At 38.8% G+C, this 15,329-nt stretch overlaps 2 protein-coding genes across 2 annotated transcripts; one reads left to right on the top strand and one right to left on the bottom strand.

Moving 5' to 3' along the window:
- Window positions 1-1,130: 1,130 nt before the first annotated feature.
- On the top strand, window positions 1,131-1,925 carry LOC111920648 (uncharacterized mitochondrial protein AtMg00810-like). The gene has a single exon (XM_023916221.1). The coding sequence runs from the start codon at window positions 1,131-1,133 to the stop codon at window positions 1,923-1,925; it is 795 nt and encodes a 264-aa protein (XP_023771989.1).
- Window positions 1,926-2,588: 663 nt separating this feature from the next.
- On the bottom strand, window positions 2,589-4,223 carry LOC111920638 (protein HYPER-SENSITIVITY-RELATED 4). The gene is made up of 2 exons (XM_023916210.2): window positions 3,185-4,223; window positions 2,589-3,101 (listed from the first exon to the last, which is right to left on the bottom strand). Exons 1-2 carry the CDS (start codon window positions 4,136-4,138, stop codon window positions 2,718-2,720), a joined length of 1,338 nt encoding a protein of 445 aa, XP_023771978.1. The 5' UTR covers window positions 4,139-4,223; the 3' UTR covers window positions 2,589-2,717.
- Window positions 4,224-15,329: the final 11,106 nt, after the last annotated feature.

Below are 15,329 nucleotides of genomic sequence, written 5' to 3'. Positions count from 1 at the left end.
TCCGTCGTGCATGTTATTAATCGTCTCCCCACAAAGGTGTTGTCCATGAAATCTCCATTTGAGGTCTTGTTCGGACGGGTGCCATCTTATGAGAATTTTCGCATTTTTGGGTGTCGCGTCTATCCGTATTTGCGTGACTATGCGGATCATAAAATTTCTCCACGGAGCATCCCTTGTGTTTTTGTGGGGTATCACGCTCAATATAAAGGCTACTTGTGTCTCGATCCGGTTTCGACACGGGTTTTTGTTACCCACCATGCCCGGTTTGATGAAGAGTGCTTTCCGTTTCGTGCCACCCACACAAATGCTCCTATTGGGTCTTTACCCTTACATACATTCCTTGGTGATCAGCTCCCCACCGATCCCGTCCCCGATGATGCAGCCTCGGCTTCTCCATGTGCTCCATCAGGACTCGCCACCCCTGCTCCTTGCGCTGTGTGTACGGAGCCCGATTCTCTGGCTCCCTCGGTTGCATCTCCTGCATATGAGTCCCTTTCTGGTGCTTCCCCGGGTCTCGAACTCGAGTCGCCTTCCGGGTCTGACTACGAACCAACCATTGATCCTGCTGCTGAAACCGTCTCCGAGTCTGGCTCGTTGTCTGGTTCCGGGCCTACTTCACCTTCGGCCCCTTGTCCTCCCCGACCTTCTCACCCGATGACCACGCGTTCCAAAGCCGGGATTTTTAAGCCATGCTATCGTACTGATTTGGCACATTTAACCTCTCATGGTTTGTTTTCGCAGGTTTTTTCTGCTGACATTCCCTCGTCTCATACCACTGCATTGCGTGATCCTAAATGGCTTGACGCAATGTGTTCCGAGATGGCGGCTCTTCATCATAATCAGACATGGACTCTTGTTCCACGACTTCCCAGACTAATATTGTGGGTTGCAGGTGGTTGTTTCGCACTAAATATCGGGCTGATGGGACTGTAGAGCATCACAAGGCTCGTCTCGTCGCTCAAGGGTTCAGTTAAGTGTCGGGACTTGATTATTCTCACACCTTCAGTCCCGTTGTCAAGGTGGCTACCGTTCGTATTGTTCTCACTCTTGTGACTATTAACGGATGGCATTTGCGTCAACTTGATGTCAATAATGCTTTTCTCCACGGCCATTTGGGTGACACTGTCTTTATGAATCAACCTCCAGGCTTTGCGGATGCTCGTCATCCTGATTATGTTTGCAAGCTCAATAAAGCTATCTATGGTCTTAAGCAGGCTCCCCGTGCGTGGTTTCATCGCCTCAGCTCGTTTTTAGTGCAACATGGTTTTTACTGCAGTCGTGCGGATCCCTCTCTTTTTGTGTTTCGTCGGGACTCGTGTATCATGTATCTGTTAGTGTATGTTGATGATTTGATTGTTACTGGCTCGGATGCTGTTGTTGTGTCATCTTTCATTTCTCGACTACACGCCGAGTTTCGCATTAAGGATCTTGGGCGTTTGAACTATTTTCTTGGGCTTGAGGCCACTCATCATCCCACAGGCTTGTTTCTCAGCCAAGCTAAGTATGCTCACGACATCGTCACGCACGCCGGTCTTCTCAATGCCAAGCCTATGCCTACTCCTCTTGCTACCAACGCTTCCCTTGTTAGTGGTGGCCCTCTTTATGAGAATCCGACTCACCATCGGTCCTTGGTTGGTGCCCTTCAATATTTGACGATTACGAGACCCGATATTTCTTACGCTGTTAATCAAGTTAGCCAATTTCTTGCCGCCCCAACGATTGCTCATTTTCAAGCTGTTAAACGACTTATTCGCTATGTCAAGGGAACCCTCTCGTTTGGTCTCACTTTCTCACGGCCTCCGACTATTAAGCTTGTTGGCTACTCTGATGCCGACTGGGCTCGTTGCCTTGAGACTCGCCGCTCCACCTATAGATACTCGATATTCCTGGGGGATAATCTTGTGTCATGGAGTGCGAAGAAGTAGCCTACTATCTCTCGCTCCAGCTGTGAATCTGAATATCGAGCCATGGCTAATACGGCTGCTGAGATCATCTGGATCACTCATCTGTTGCAGGAGCTGCATGCCTTGCCCACCGATCGCCCCACGCTTCTCTGTGACAATCAAAGTGCGTTATTTCTTACCCAGAATCCGGTGGCTCATAAGCGTGCTAAGCATATTGATCTTGACTATCATTTTGTTAGTGAGCTCGTTGCTTCAAGAAAATTGGTCACTATGATTGTTCCTACCAAGTTTCAAGTCGCTGATATCTTCACTAAGAGTCTACCCCGACCACAGTTTGAGCAGTTCCGTTGCATGCTTCGTCTTGGTCCACCTCCTCTCGCTTGAGGGGGGATATTAGACTAGTTTTATATCTGTATAGAATTTTCTTTATTGTTGTATACTTGAGGGACTTATATGTATCTTTAGTTATTATATATATATATATATATATATATATATATATATATATATATATATATATATATATATATATATATATATATATATATATATATATATATATATATATATATGTGATAACTCCCATGCCTCTCTTGGTGTGGAAACCCATTATTTCAATAACTCATTCACCATTGCCCATTATTCTTACCTTAAACAAAAGAAAAGATGGTTAGTCTCATAGTGTCACCATTAAAACATAACTTACCAAATTCATTCACACCTTAATGACTATTTCTATAAGCTTCAGACATTTCTAAAATTCAATACATAATTAACCTAAACCCTTAACTACGATCTTAAAGATGATCTGAATCAATTAGTAGTCAGTAATACGCTCTCTTCTTTCATTCGGAGCCACTGAATCAGATTCCCAAGCACTATCTCCACGTCATCACTCTTCTTCATCAACTCTCCTGCAATCTCAGCAGGTGTCACTTCAACCTTCTTCAACAGCTCTTCAATCTCTCCAAACAATTCCATCTTTTCCTCCTCTTTAACCTGCAAATAAGTAGACGCAAGCACCTTGAACCCACCATAACTACAGTACGACATCTCTACCTCCACATCCATCCGACCTGGCCTCAACAATGCCGCATCCAATCGCTCCTTGTGATTCGTCGTGAACACGATGATCCGTTCATCCCCACAACTCGACCACAATCCATCCACAAAATTCAGCAGCCCAGATAAAGTTATCTAAACAAAACCATAAGCAAGCATCGATCTCACAAAAAAGCGCCAATTAATAGTATAACAACGAATGTGAATCTTAATCTTACCTTATCGTCGTCATCCCCATTTGGATTTGGACCTTCTTCCTTCTCAGATTCCCGACTCTGTAACCCTATATTGCAATCGATGTCCTCGATTACTAATATAGATCGATTTTTTGTGCCGATCAGTAACCTCCGTAGATCTGAATTGCATTGGACTTCCTTCAAGTCCAAATCATACACGTCGAACTTGAGATGGTTAGCCATGGCTGCAACCAAACTCGATTTCCCAGTACCTGGTGGTCCGTAGAACAAATACCCTCGTTTCCAAGCTTTCCCCACTCTCCTGTAATAATCTTTCCGATTTACGAACATATCGAGATCCTCGAGAAGCTCTACCTTCTTGTCTGGATCCATAGCCATGGTTTCGAATGTCGCCGGGTGATTCAGAACCACGGAGCCCCAATAATCGGTTCCGTTGTAATCTACCGTGTGTAATTTCACTGTCTTCTTCTCGTCCTTGATTTCTTTGGCTTTTTTTAATACATAAGGTAGATACTGCTTTAACACTGTTTCCTTATGCTTCTTGTGAAAACTTAGCTCGAAGAACCGAAGTTCAGATCGAGCATTCGAATTGGCGGGGACCTCGATCCGTTCGGTCTGCAAAGTCCACTTGCATTTCATGGTTTGGAAGATATCGACTATGGGTTGGTTGCGATCGACCTTGACGGTGAGTTCGTCGTCCTTTTCGGGTTTACTGACTTTGATTCTGTGTGTGGAGGGAGATAATTTGGAGCCCAAGTAAATATTGGCGGCTTCGAAGAGTTGGTCGGGGGTGAGTCCATCGGATTCTTCGATGACGACGGTGAGTTCGGCGGAGAGGCGTTTGAAGAGGGCTTTAATGTAATCGGTTGGAATGAGATCGGAAGCGATGGTTTTGAAGAGGAAGGCGGAGGCGGTGAGGGACGCGGCGGCTGATAAGACGGTTTTGGGTGCTGGTAGGGATTCGTATGAAAACATGGCGGTTGGAAGGTTGTGCTCTGAAACTTGAGAAAGAAGGTTGTAGAAACTGATTTTACGATCTTTTTTTTTTTTTTTTTTTGAACAATTATATTTTATTCTTTTACTTGGCCAACAATTCAAATAAATGATTTAATTAAATTTATTTTAAATAGACAAAACTGTATAAATGGTCCCTATGGTTAGCTGAAAATTACAACTTTGGTCCAAGAAGGTTTGGACTAGCACCAGAGATCCAAACTTTTCATTTTGTTGCGAGTTTGGTCCAATTTTCTATAAATTTTTTTATAATGACTATTTTACCCTTGGTACTTTCTTTTTCTATTTATTTATTTATTTAAATATTTATTCTAATTAAAAGAGAATTATAAAAGATTAAAAGAGAATTATAAAAGAATATTTCTCTCTTTCTCTCTCTCTCTCTCTCACACACACACACAAACACACACACTTAATACTCAACAATCCAAACACCCCATCATCGATCATAGTTGCTGCTTCCTCCCTCTACCGTCCCCCATCTCCCTTCACATCCTTTCTCGTCGACGAGCATCAGAACGACACACAACAAGCAGTTGGGAACGCTGCCTGCCACCACCATCTTAACCCACCTCCTCCTTCGAATACCATAACCCCTCCATCACCGGTGTCACCTCTCACTCTCTTCATTCATTGTTCACAATCAAAGAAGAGGAAGAAAGAGGCAAAGCTGCCACCGATCGATGTTGTCGTCGTGAGTTCAATCACCATCGGCTGTCATCGCCACCTCCCTCTCCCTCTCGTTTTCTTCTTCTGGTTTTTTATTGAAACATCATTCCTAATTTGGGGATCTTTCTAGGTCTTGATCTAGATCACTCTATGCTTTTCTAATTGAAGTGTGTATTGGGTGGATTATGTTTATTGTTTAAGTTGCAGATTAAATGAAAATAGACAAGGAAGAAGAGACTGGGGGTGTTTGTGTTTGGTCTGTCAGTCAAACGAAAAGGAATGGGTCTTCGATTCCCATCTGATCGGAGACGAAAAGGGACCAAAAGCAACAACAATCTTCTTTCTTTCTTCTTTTCCTAATTCGCTATGAAACACGAAGGAGGAGTCGATTTTTCCGACGGTTCAAGCCTTAAATTGGGGTTGTGGGGGTTGAGAAGGGTAGTAACAGCCGGAGAGAGTGCTTGTGGTGGTGTTTCTTGGCAGAAGGAGGAAGGGAATGAGATATGGAGGTGGCGGCAATGGGGAACCGGGAAACGTCACTGGTGATTCTAGTTCTTCGACATGGGAAGGAGACAAATGCGATGACAGTTGTTGAGAGGGCTGTGAAGGGGTATCGGGACAGTACAACAACAATTCCGGGGGTTTTTGACAGTGGGTGCTTGTTGGAACTATTTCTGATTCGAGTTTGTTGTTGTTTGGTTCGGTTTCTGAATCTGCATCTAGATCGATTTCATGGATTTTTTTTCTTATTGCTTTATGGGTGTTTATCCATCTAGATCGATTCAAGAATACAAATAAAATTTATGTATTATTATCTTTTGATAATTCAGATTTTTAGAGTATTTTCCATTGTAATGTTCTTGGGTAATGTTGAGAGAGAGAGAGAGAGAGATTTAATTTTATTTTTTTTTATTATTTATTTATTTTTTAAATCAAGAAAACTATTAAGAAAAAAAAGAGAAAATCATATTAATAAGGGCAAATCCATCATTTTGAAAAAAATCATAACAAATTGGACCAAACAAGCAACAAAATCAAAAGTTTCGACCTTTGGTGCTAGTCCAAACTTTTTTGGACAAAGTGACAATTTTCAATAAACCACAGGGACCATTTGTGCAGTTTAGTCTTTTAAATATCATAGCGACAAAGTTTCAATATTTTAGTTTTTAACAAAACTGCTCAAATGGTCCATGTGGTTAGCTCAAAATTCTTATTTTGGTCCAAAAAAGTTTAGACTAACTTCATAGGTCTAAATATTTCATTTTGTTGCGAGTTTGATCTAATTTCTTTTTGAAAATTTTTATAATGATGATTTTGTACTTATTTTTTATTTTTCACTTTTATTTTTATTTATTTAGATATTTTTATATGCTTAAAAGAAAAACAAATTACCCCTCTCTTTCTCAAAATAAAAAAAACCCATATATATATTTTTGTTATACACTTGCAACTAAAAAAACAAAAAACCCACATATATTTCCTTGTGTTCCATCTATATCCTTGTTTTCTCTCACATTTTTTGAAGCTTTCTCTCTTTATTCTCTCTCTCACTAAAAGTATGATTTTTTGAATTTTTTGTTGAAATAAACGAAACTCATATTTCTTGAAGTGGAATTTGATATGAAGAATTGAAATCCGATCTGAAGAAGGTACCCTAGATGTCATGAAGCTCGATGTCGCCGGAGCCACATCAAACCTTAGGGTCACCACCAGAAATCACCACCATTCTCCAACTAAGCAAAATGAATTTCAGAAGTGAAAGGAAAAATGTAACATTCGAAAAATTTCAAGAAAATTTAAACTTTTCCAAACCAACTAAAATCATAATTGTTTACATTGTAGTTTTCAAAACATGTTCATCATCAGAGTTATTCCCAAAATCATAAAAACATAACATGAGGAGGCGCACGATCAAGCATTCGCCTTCCCACGATCATCTAAGGTATCTGAAGCGTAACCCAAAATTGTAAGCTCAACGCTTAGTGAGTTTCCCCAAAATACTGTCACAACACATAATCATAGATATCACAACAACAACATGCATACAGAACCTTCAGCATGTCTGGACCGTTCTCCAGGCCTTTGGCCTGACTGGTTCGCCTCACAGACCTTCAGTCTATCCAGGCCGCCCTAGGTCTGTTGGCCTTCTGCAACACAACGAGACCGCCTCAACCCATCCATCAACCATATATCTACATATAATATAACCATACATAGCTAGCATATACAGACAATCATACAAGTCTAACAGATCACTATAACATAACACATCCTATCTACCAGGATGTCAATCTAACAAAACAGTACAACATAGCAATCATACAATAACCAGGATAAAAATCCAAAAGGGTCGGCCTTGGTGCCTTCGACCCGAGAGTATAGTGAGGACAACTCACCTCACACTGACAAACTGCACAGAAAACCTCCGACTACAGGCCCACTAAAATCCCGAACTATCACAATAAATAAACATCTAATTAATCATTGGATTACCGTCCCTGACTAATAACCCAAACATAGGGTAAATGACCACTTTACCCTATCCATAATTGGGCCAAGACCCAGGCCCAATTCTTGATCCAAAAAGTCCAAAGCTATACAAGGCCCATCATTGGCCCAATTTTCCAAATTGGGCCCAAACTCCTTATTAGGCCTTATCCTAAGGTCCAAATCCTCAATTGGCCCAAAACATTCATACTCAGGTAGACCAAATAAGGGCCCAAGCATTCAAACCCAAAAGATGGCCCAAAACTCCTAGCCTAAAGTCCGAAATTTAACAGAAGGCGTACGTAAGGCGTACTTCGAACCTCGCATTGACCCACATCGGGGTGGCTGACCGAGTACGCGGGGCGTACCCTCGCAGATCCAAAAGTCCCATTTTGTGCTTAATGGCTTAAGCACTTAAGCCCAAACTTCAGATCCATGGTCCAAATGCACCCTAGAGTCATAAAGTCTCTAAATTTTGGACTTCACACGACCAAGAGTTCTTAATACAAGGTCTTAATCTATTAAGACCCTTATACCAAATGCATGGGACACTTCTATCCATTGGGACCTCATTTTTATGATTAAGGACCCCTCCAATGGTCTGAAAGGACGACTCAAAACATCCGGAACATGCCATGCTCAAGGGAGCATTTGGGACCAAAAAGAAGCATAAAAAGAACCCAACAAGAGATCTATCAAATAAACCATAAAGGCAACTTTATACCCGTAGATGATGGAGAAGGAAGCCAAACTCTTAGATCTAAACCTTGCTTCAAGCTTCCAACCTTCTTGATACACTTCCTTTGCCTCTAAATCACCAAGAATACACTTTAGGGCTCTCACTCTCACACAAGGGGGCTAGGGTTTTTGTGACATCCATAAAAATTTACAAAAATTTAAACTTTTCAAAATCAACCAAAGTTCATAAATTGTTTGAAAAATCATCCAAAACCAGTAATGTTTACAAATTGATTTAAAAATAAATCAATATCAGAGTTTTCCCAGAAATCACAATCATAAAACGAGGAAGTGTACGGTCATGTCTTCGCCTTCCCGTGGTTATCCGAAGTACCTGAAACAAATCCAAAACTATAAGCTCAAAGCTTAGTGAGTTCCCCCAAAATACCCACACAACATATACCACACGTGTGACAACCCGAAATTTCTATCTTGAACAAACCCTACATTTCAATCAAAGTCAAGCTTGCTTCTGCTAACTTTTAGCACTGTTTAGAGTCCGTGTGGACATTCTGAGCTTAATGTACCAAAGGGATGAGTGAAAGGGAATGCCAATTGAACTTCTAATCCATCAAGCTAGGTCTTAAACCCTCAAAAGAGGAGTTCACGGCCAAGACACTTGAGTTTACGGCTGTAAACTCAAGGTGGCCGTGAACCCCTAGTATATATATGACACTTAGTCATTTTTCATTCATTCTTCACCTTCCTAGTTAGAGAAATCGGATTCTCTCCCAAGGATCTTCAAGATTTTTCATCCAATCTTCACAAATGTAAGTAAATCCTTCCATCCATGTGTTGTTACACCATGTCTTCTTGATTCATCCTTGAATCCATCCACAAATTCCATCTTTTGAACTTAGATCTTCACGATCATCAAGAACACCAAAGTGTTTTGGGCCGAAAACACCCTTATTTGCCTTCACAACGTGAGTACACTACCCTTAACTTGTTCTTAACTAGAATCACTTGTTAAACATCTAGAAAACTTCATGAAATTATGATCAAGAGGGTGTTTACGGCCAAGGCAATCTCCCTTGGCCATAAACCCTAATATGTGGTGCAATGTTGCCACAACTTCTTCCTAAGCCTTGGAACCAAGTCTAGAACACTCCCAATGCACTTATAGGACCTTAAATGTGACATCCCCGATTTCAACGCCAGAAAAGACTGATTTTTTATGCTTTGTTTTTAAAATCAGAGTAATCGTTTAAAGAAAACGGTTGCGGAATTTGTTCCCAAAACAAGATATGATAAAAACTTATCAAAACATTTCTCAAAGAGAATGTATTTTCATTAAATACTAAAACCTCGGGATGTCATGTTCCGATACAGACACATAAGCATAAACAGAACATACATTTATTTACTCTAGTGATTTACATCTCCTTTAATCTCTCAGTGCAAAGCAGCTTCGTATCGATACCTGTGATACAATTAAACTGAGTGGGTCAGGCTTGGGAGCCTGGTGAGCATATAGGGTTTTCAACCCACAATATATATATATATATATATATATATATATATATATATATATATATATATATATATATATAATCATCAAACAATCAACCCAATTACCTATCCCCATTATCTTCTTTACTCTTAAGGTTTTATCCTAAGAATCAACTATCCTTCATTCATTCATTCCTAAGGATTGACCTAAGGAATTAGCATGAAGTCCATTGCTGCCAAAGTTTATCTATCAGGTACTAAATCCATAGCTATCAGACGCTAACTCCATAGTCACCAAGGTTCACTTAACAGGCGCTAACTCCATAGTCGCCAAGGTTCATCTATACGGTACTAAATCCATAGCTACTAAGGTTTATCTTGTTCATTGACAGTATCATACTCGAGATCCCTCTCGCAATACCTGCCAATGGATTACTAACAGGTTTATCTTATTTATTGACAATATCATACTCGAGATCCCTCTCGCAATACATGCCAATGGATTACTAACAGGTTTATCTTATTTACTGACAGTATTATACTCGAGATCCCTCTCGCTATACATGCCAATGGATTACTAACAGGTTTATCTTGCTTATTGACAGTATCATGCTCGAGATCCCTTTTGCAATACATGCCAATGGATTACTAACAGGTTTATCTTGCTTATTGGCAGTATCATGCTCGAGATCCCTCTCGCAATACATGCCAATGGATTACTAACAAGTTTATCTTGCTTATTGACAGTATCATACTCGAGATCCCTCTCGCAATACATGCCAATGGATTACTAACAGGTTTATCTTGCTTATTGACAGTATCATACTCGAGATCCCTCTCGCAATACATGCCAATGGATTAGTAATAGGTTTATCTCTATTCCTGATCCCTACTCACGAATCTAAAGCTAACCTTTTGATCTTATTATCCAACTCACCTTTTATCCTACACCAACTATCTCATCTACCCATGTCATACCCAACATATTTGTAGATACAAAATACATATACAGATTAACTCATTTAACACCTATATAAAACATCCATTCCACATTCATCTCAAATAAACAACAATGTATAAACACATAGCACGTATTTCATAGCAAATACTTAATATATATGTGTTAGAAGAAAGTGATCACATACTCACCCAAAACATATACTTAATACATTAAAACAATACTTGTATTAAAATCGTGTTATGAAATGGACTATACACTCACACATATAAACAACTTTATATTATACACATAACACGTATTTTATAAAATACTTAATATTTATGTGTTAGAAGATAGTGACCACACACTCACTTGATCAGAAGATGATCAGACAACACTACAGCTCTAAGAGTAGTATTCTTCGGTGAAACCGAGATATCTTCACACACCGGGTTTCTCGCGGGCAGAGCTTCGGCTCGGAAACTCTTTTCTTCTCGGGATCTTCGGGGCTTCGGGACTCGCTTCGGGTCTCGGGGTTGATAACGAGGCTTCGGGATATTTCTTGCACATAAATCGAGGTAAAACGGGAGAGAGAGAAGAGAAAATAGCAACCCTAAACGGCTGGCCCTTCAAATCTATTTATAGGGCAAAATTTGCCCTTGCCACGTCGTGGCACCTTTTTCCACGTCGTGGGCTTGGTCGTCACTGCATGCGTCATCACAAGTTGCATCTGGGGGACTCCCGGAGGTGTCAGAAGACTGGCCACGTCGTGGCACTGCTTGCCACGTCATGGTATCTGACAGTTTGGGGTTTCGCGTCCCGAACTTCAGAAATTCATAACTTTCGCATACGAACTCCGTTTTCGACGTTCTTTATATCGACGCGAAGGTGAGATTATGCTCTACAACTTTCGTTTAGAATTCATTGGCTAATTTTGACTTTATTTTTAATATATTTTAATTATATTAGTTATATATTATTTTTAGTAGACCGGGACAGGAAAACTCCGTTATAAACTCATAACTCCTTCGTCTGACGTCCGTTTCCGTCCGTCTTTCCGTCATTGCACTACTATCGATGAGATCATCAATTATCATTTAGATTGTTTTGGATAAATATTGCTGTAACGTAAATTCACTATTTACGTCGCGTTGTGTCGTGTCGGTTCTGTCGCGAAACTTCGACATGTCATAACTTCTTCGTTATAACTCGGATTTTGGTGTTCTTTATATGTACGGAATCCTTGTAACATATACTATAACTTAGTTAAGATTAATCCTTCTAAATAATCTTCCATCAAAAAGTCATTTTTGATGCTTATCGTCTCTAAATTGACTAGCCCTGATCTACGGGCGTTACATTAAACATCAAAATGGTACACCTTTCCATGAGTTTACGGCCGTAAACTCATTAGGGCCGCAAACCCTAGGCTGTAAACTCAAAGGGAGTTTGCTCTTGGGCCGTAAATTCCAAGTTACACCCCTACAACCCTTAGATGCAACCCTTTGTGCTTATAACACTTAAATCAAAGTGTTTTCCATGTTCTAGGGTGTTTATACTTGCTTAATTAGTTGTTTAATCACTAATTAGATACATATATGTGTCATTATGTGCTAAATAGGATTCGTGTGTGTGCTTAAGTCTTCACTTGACACCTAGCATCCTATACCTCTCGTTCATCCAATCCACTCACTAAAGGTAAGTCCATACCCCTTAATCAACCTTTTAAATGATTTTAAATGCTTTTATGGGGGGAGGGGGAATACAAGTTGAAACTTTATAGTTATTATATCAATCACATCTGATTAATAACTACCAAACAAATAGATTTACTATGCTTTTAACTGTTTTATCAAACAAACTACTTCAAACTGTTTATCAAACTCTTCTACATATTAAACTCTTTACCAAAATCACTTTTATATATAAAACCTTTTCTTTTACAACTTTCAATATTGTAAAAATCATGTCTAATACATATATAGTTATATAAGTAAGGTTTGAAGGACTTAGGACTGACAACTCGCTTTATTTCCTGTTCGTTGTTTGGTTGTGGACTTAGAGTACCCTGTTGTTTGTCCGAGTGTCGTTGGATCCTTAGTTATATAATATGTATATATGTATAGATATAAAGGCTTTTATCTCAGTTCAATACATTCAGTCATACAAACAGTTCTACTAGTAAACTATAATAGGTATAGTTTAGAGAGATACTACTCATTACTTCTAGTTCAATGAAGCATACAAAGAGTCAATTCATTCATGAGTCAATACTTACTATTATGAGAAACTATACAACTATACTATGATGAGAAACTAAGAGAACTTACTATTATGAGAAACTATACAACTATACTATGATGAGAAACTAAGAGAACTTAGTATTATGAGAAACTATACAACTATACTATGATGAGAAACTACGAGAACTTACTATTATGAAAAACTATACAAACATACTATGAAGAGAAAAAGATAGAGAATACTATAACGAGAAACAATACATAAACTACACTAGTACATACAATACATATACAAGTATACTATAACATAAATATGAACCACTGTTTCGGGGCATGTCATCACTGCCATGGCTCGATTTGTATCCAGAGTCTCCTAGAGGGAGAACATGAGTTTGCGTATAGATCTATACTGGATTGACTATCCTACACCTTTGTTGCTAGCTACAGTGGGACCTGCAGGTCTTCGGGTTCCAAATGTCATTACTTCCGACGTCTTTCATCGTCGTGTTTTTAGTCAATAGTATGGTACAATCAAATCACATTATACCTTGATAAATACGGTTTAAGGTAGTTAGTACAACAGTAGTTACTATAAAACAACACTACAGTACTATATTATTTTCCCCTTTGTATTCACTTTGTGATATTCTCACATAAACACTAATGTATAAACTATATTTGTTAATGATAGTTACACTTGGGAAAATTACACACTTTTACAAGAAACAAACATACAAAACAGTCGGGCCTTGGTAGAAGGCGACTTTTAGTAGAAAATATAGGATTTCTTAGGAGATACAAACATCTACAAACTCTTACTTCAAACACTGTTACAAACATTTTGATACAAACAATGACACTAAAATGCTTATGAGCTCACCAGCTTTAAAGCTGATAAACTCTTTCAAAATAACTTGTATTCTTAGGTCATCAGTAGATAGGTACCGATGCCAACTTTTGAGAAGATGGAGCACATTCAAGACTCATCTTTTATTTTCATTTACATTTTTGGTGTCTTATAAATTGTACATAACACTTGTATTAAAATACATTATTAATGCAATGGATGATGTTGTTTGCTTGTTTACTATTATTCTGTTTTGTGATACTGTACATGACTTCCTCCGCCTTAGAACGTTTCCTGCCGTTCCGGTTTTGGGGTGTGACAGATTGGTATCAGAGAATTGTTTATAGTGAATTGAGTATATCAACCTATAAAAGATATACAAACTATAAACAAAACGGGATTAAAACATTCTGACCAAGATTTTATACTTTTAAATAGTAAAATATTTAACTAAGTATACCTACCTGCATTCATACTAAAATCAGTGTAACTAGGACAGAACAAAAGTATTACGATTATTGAAGTCACAAGTAGGCTTGGGGATGTATGGTCAGTTCTGGGAGTGACATAGCCTGATCAACTATGTTGGTCCGAGAAGTGATTAACATATGCCCGAGAATGGTTGTGATATGGCAACAAGTCTAAAAACTTACCAACACTACTACAATGATAACATTTGAACAAAACATAAACCTAAAATAACATAGGAGTATTTTGTGTTACTATAATTTCTTATCTGAAAACTAAAAAGGTCTTTACTAGTAGGTCAATAGCTGCTAAGTGGATACACTAAGGTTATATGAGATTAAGGTGTCATAGACTTAGAATTTCTGATCTTTGCTTTACTTCCTGTTCCTTGTTTGGTTGTGGATTTGGAGTTTGGGTTACTTATTCGAATGTCTATCCTGTTTTGATTTCATAAAACTGGTATGCACTACGCAAGTATTGAAGTAACTGGTAAGGATCGTCTTATAATTATCTTAAGTAGTACGTCTATTTATATTAGATTATTATACCCTTTTTCTCGCGTAGATATCATGGCTGGATTCCATCCCCATAACGACCCGTACTTCCCAAATGAAGGCAATGCTGGATGGCTTGAAGACAAGCCAGAAGATGATCATCCAATCCCTTTGGATGATCACCACGCATAAGGTTTTTCTGATGGTTCTGACTCCGAGCCAGAAGTCAACAACCTACCCTAAGAAGGTCAAGTCCCAAATGTTGGGTTTTGAGCATTCTAACACTCCTAAGTGTACATGCAACCTAAATACCTTGGATCTATGTTTTCTCTATTATACATACAAATATGAACATCCAAGGTATTATCCTAATCTAGCATACAAAACAATGAATATAAATAAGATAGAATACGTACCTCTTTGATGTATAATGTCTTCATGAAGCTTGAGTGCCTAGTGCCTCAAGTGTGACACCTCAAATGGTTCACACAACACCAAATACACTTGAAATAACTTGAGAGAATTCTACACTTCATGAAAATCGGCTAGCCCTTTCTTACTCTCTCTAGTGGCCGATTTTGGTCAAGAATAAGATGCATATATAGTTAGGGTTACACCATGTAAACCCTAATTGACATGGCCTTTCATTTCCATGATCCATGGGTACAAAACACCATGGAGCATCCATGGAGCATCATATGGGTTTTAGCCCAACTAGATAATCCATGAAGCATTAGCCCACTATATAGGTATGGATGATTTACACAATCAACCCATATATTTAATTAGTCTTCTTTTGATCACCTAATTAATC

The sequence above is a fragment of the Lactuca sativa genome, chromosome 5 (genome assembly GCF_002870075.4).
Source record: "Lactuca sativa cultivar Salinas chromosome 5, Lsat_Salinas_v11, whole genome shotgun sequence".
NCBI lineage: Eukaryota > Viridiplantae > Streptophyta > Magnoliopsida > Asterales > Asteraceae > Lactuca > Lactuca sativa.
The sequence above is the reverse complement of the archived record's forward strand: the minus strand, read 5'-3'. Positions and strand labels throughout refer to the sequence as shown.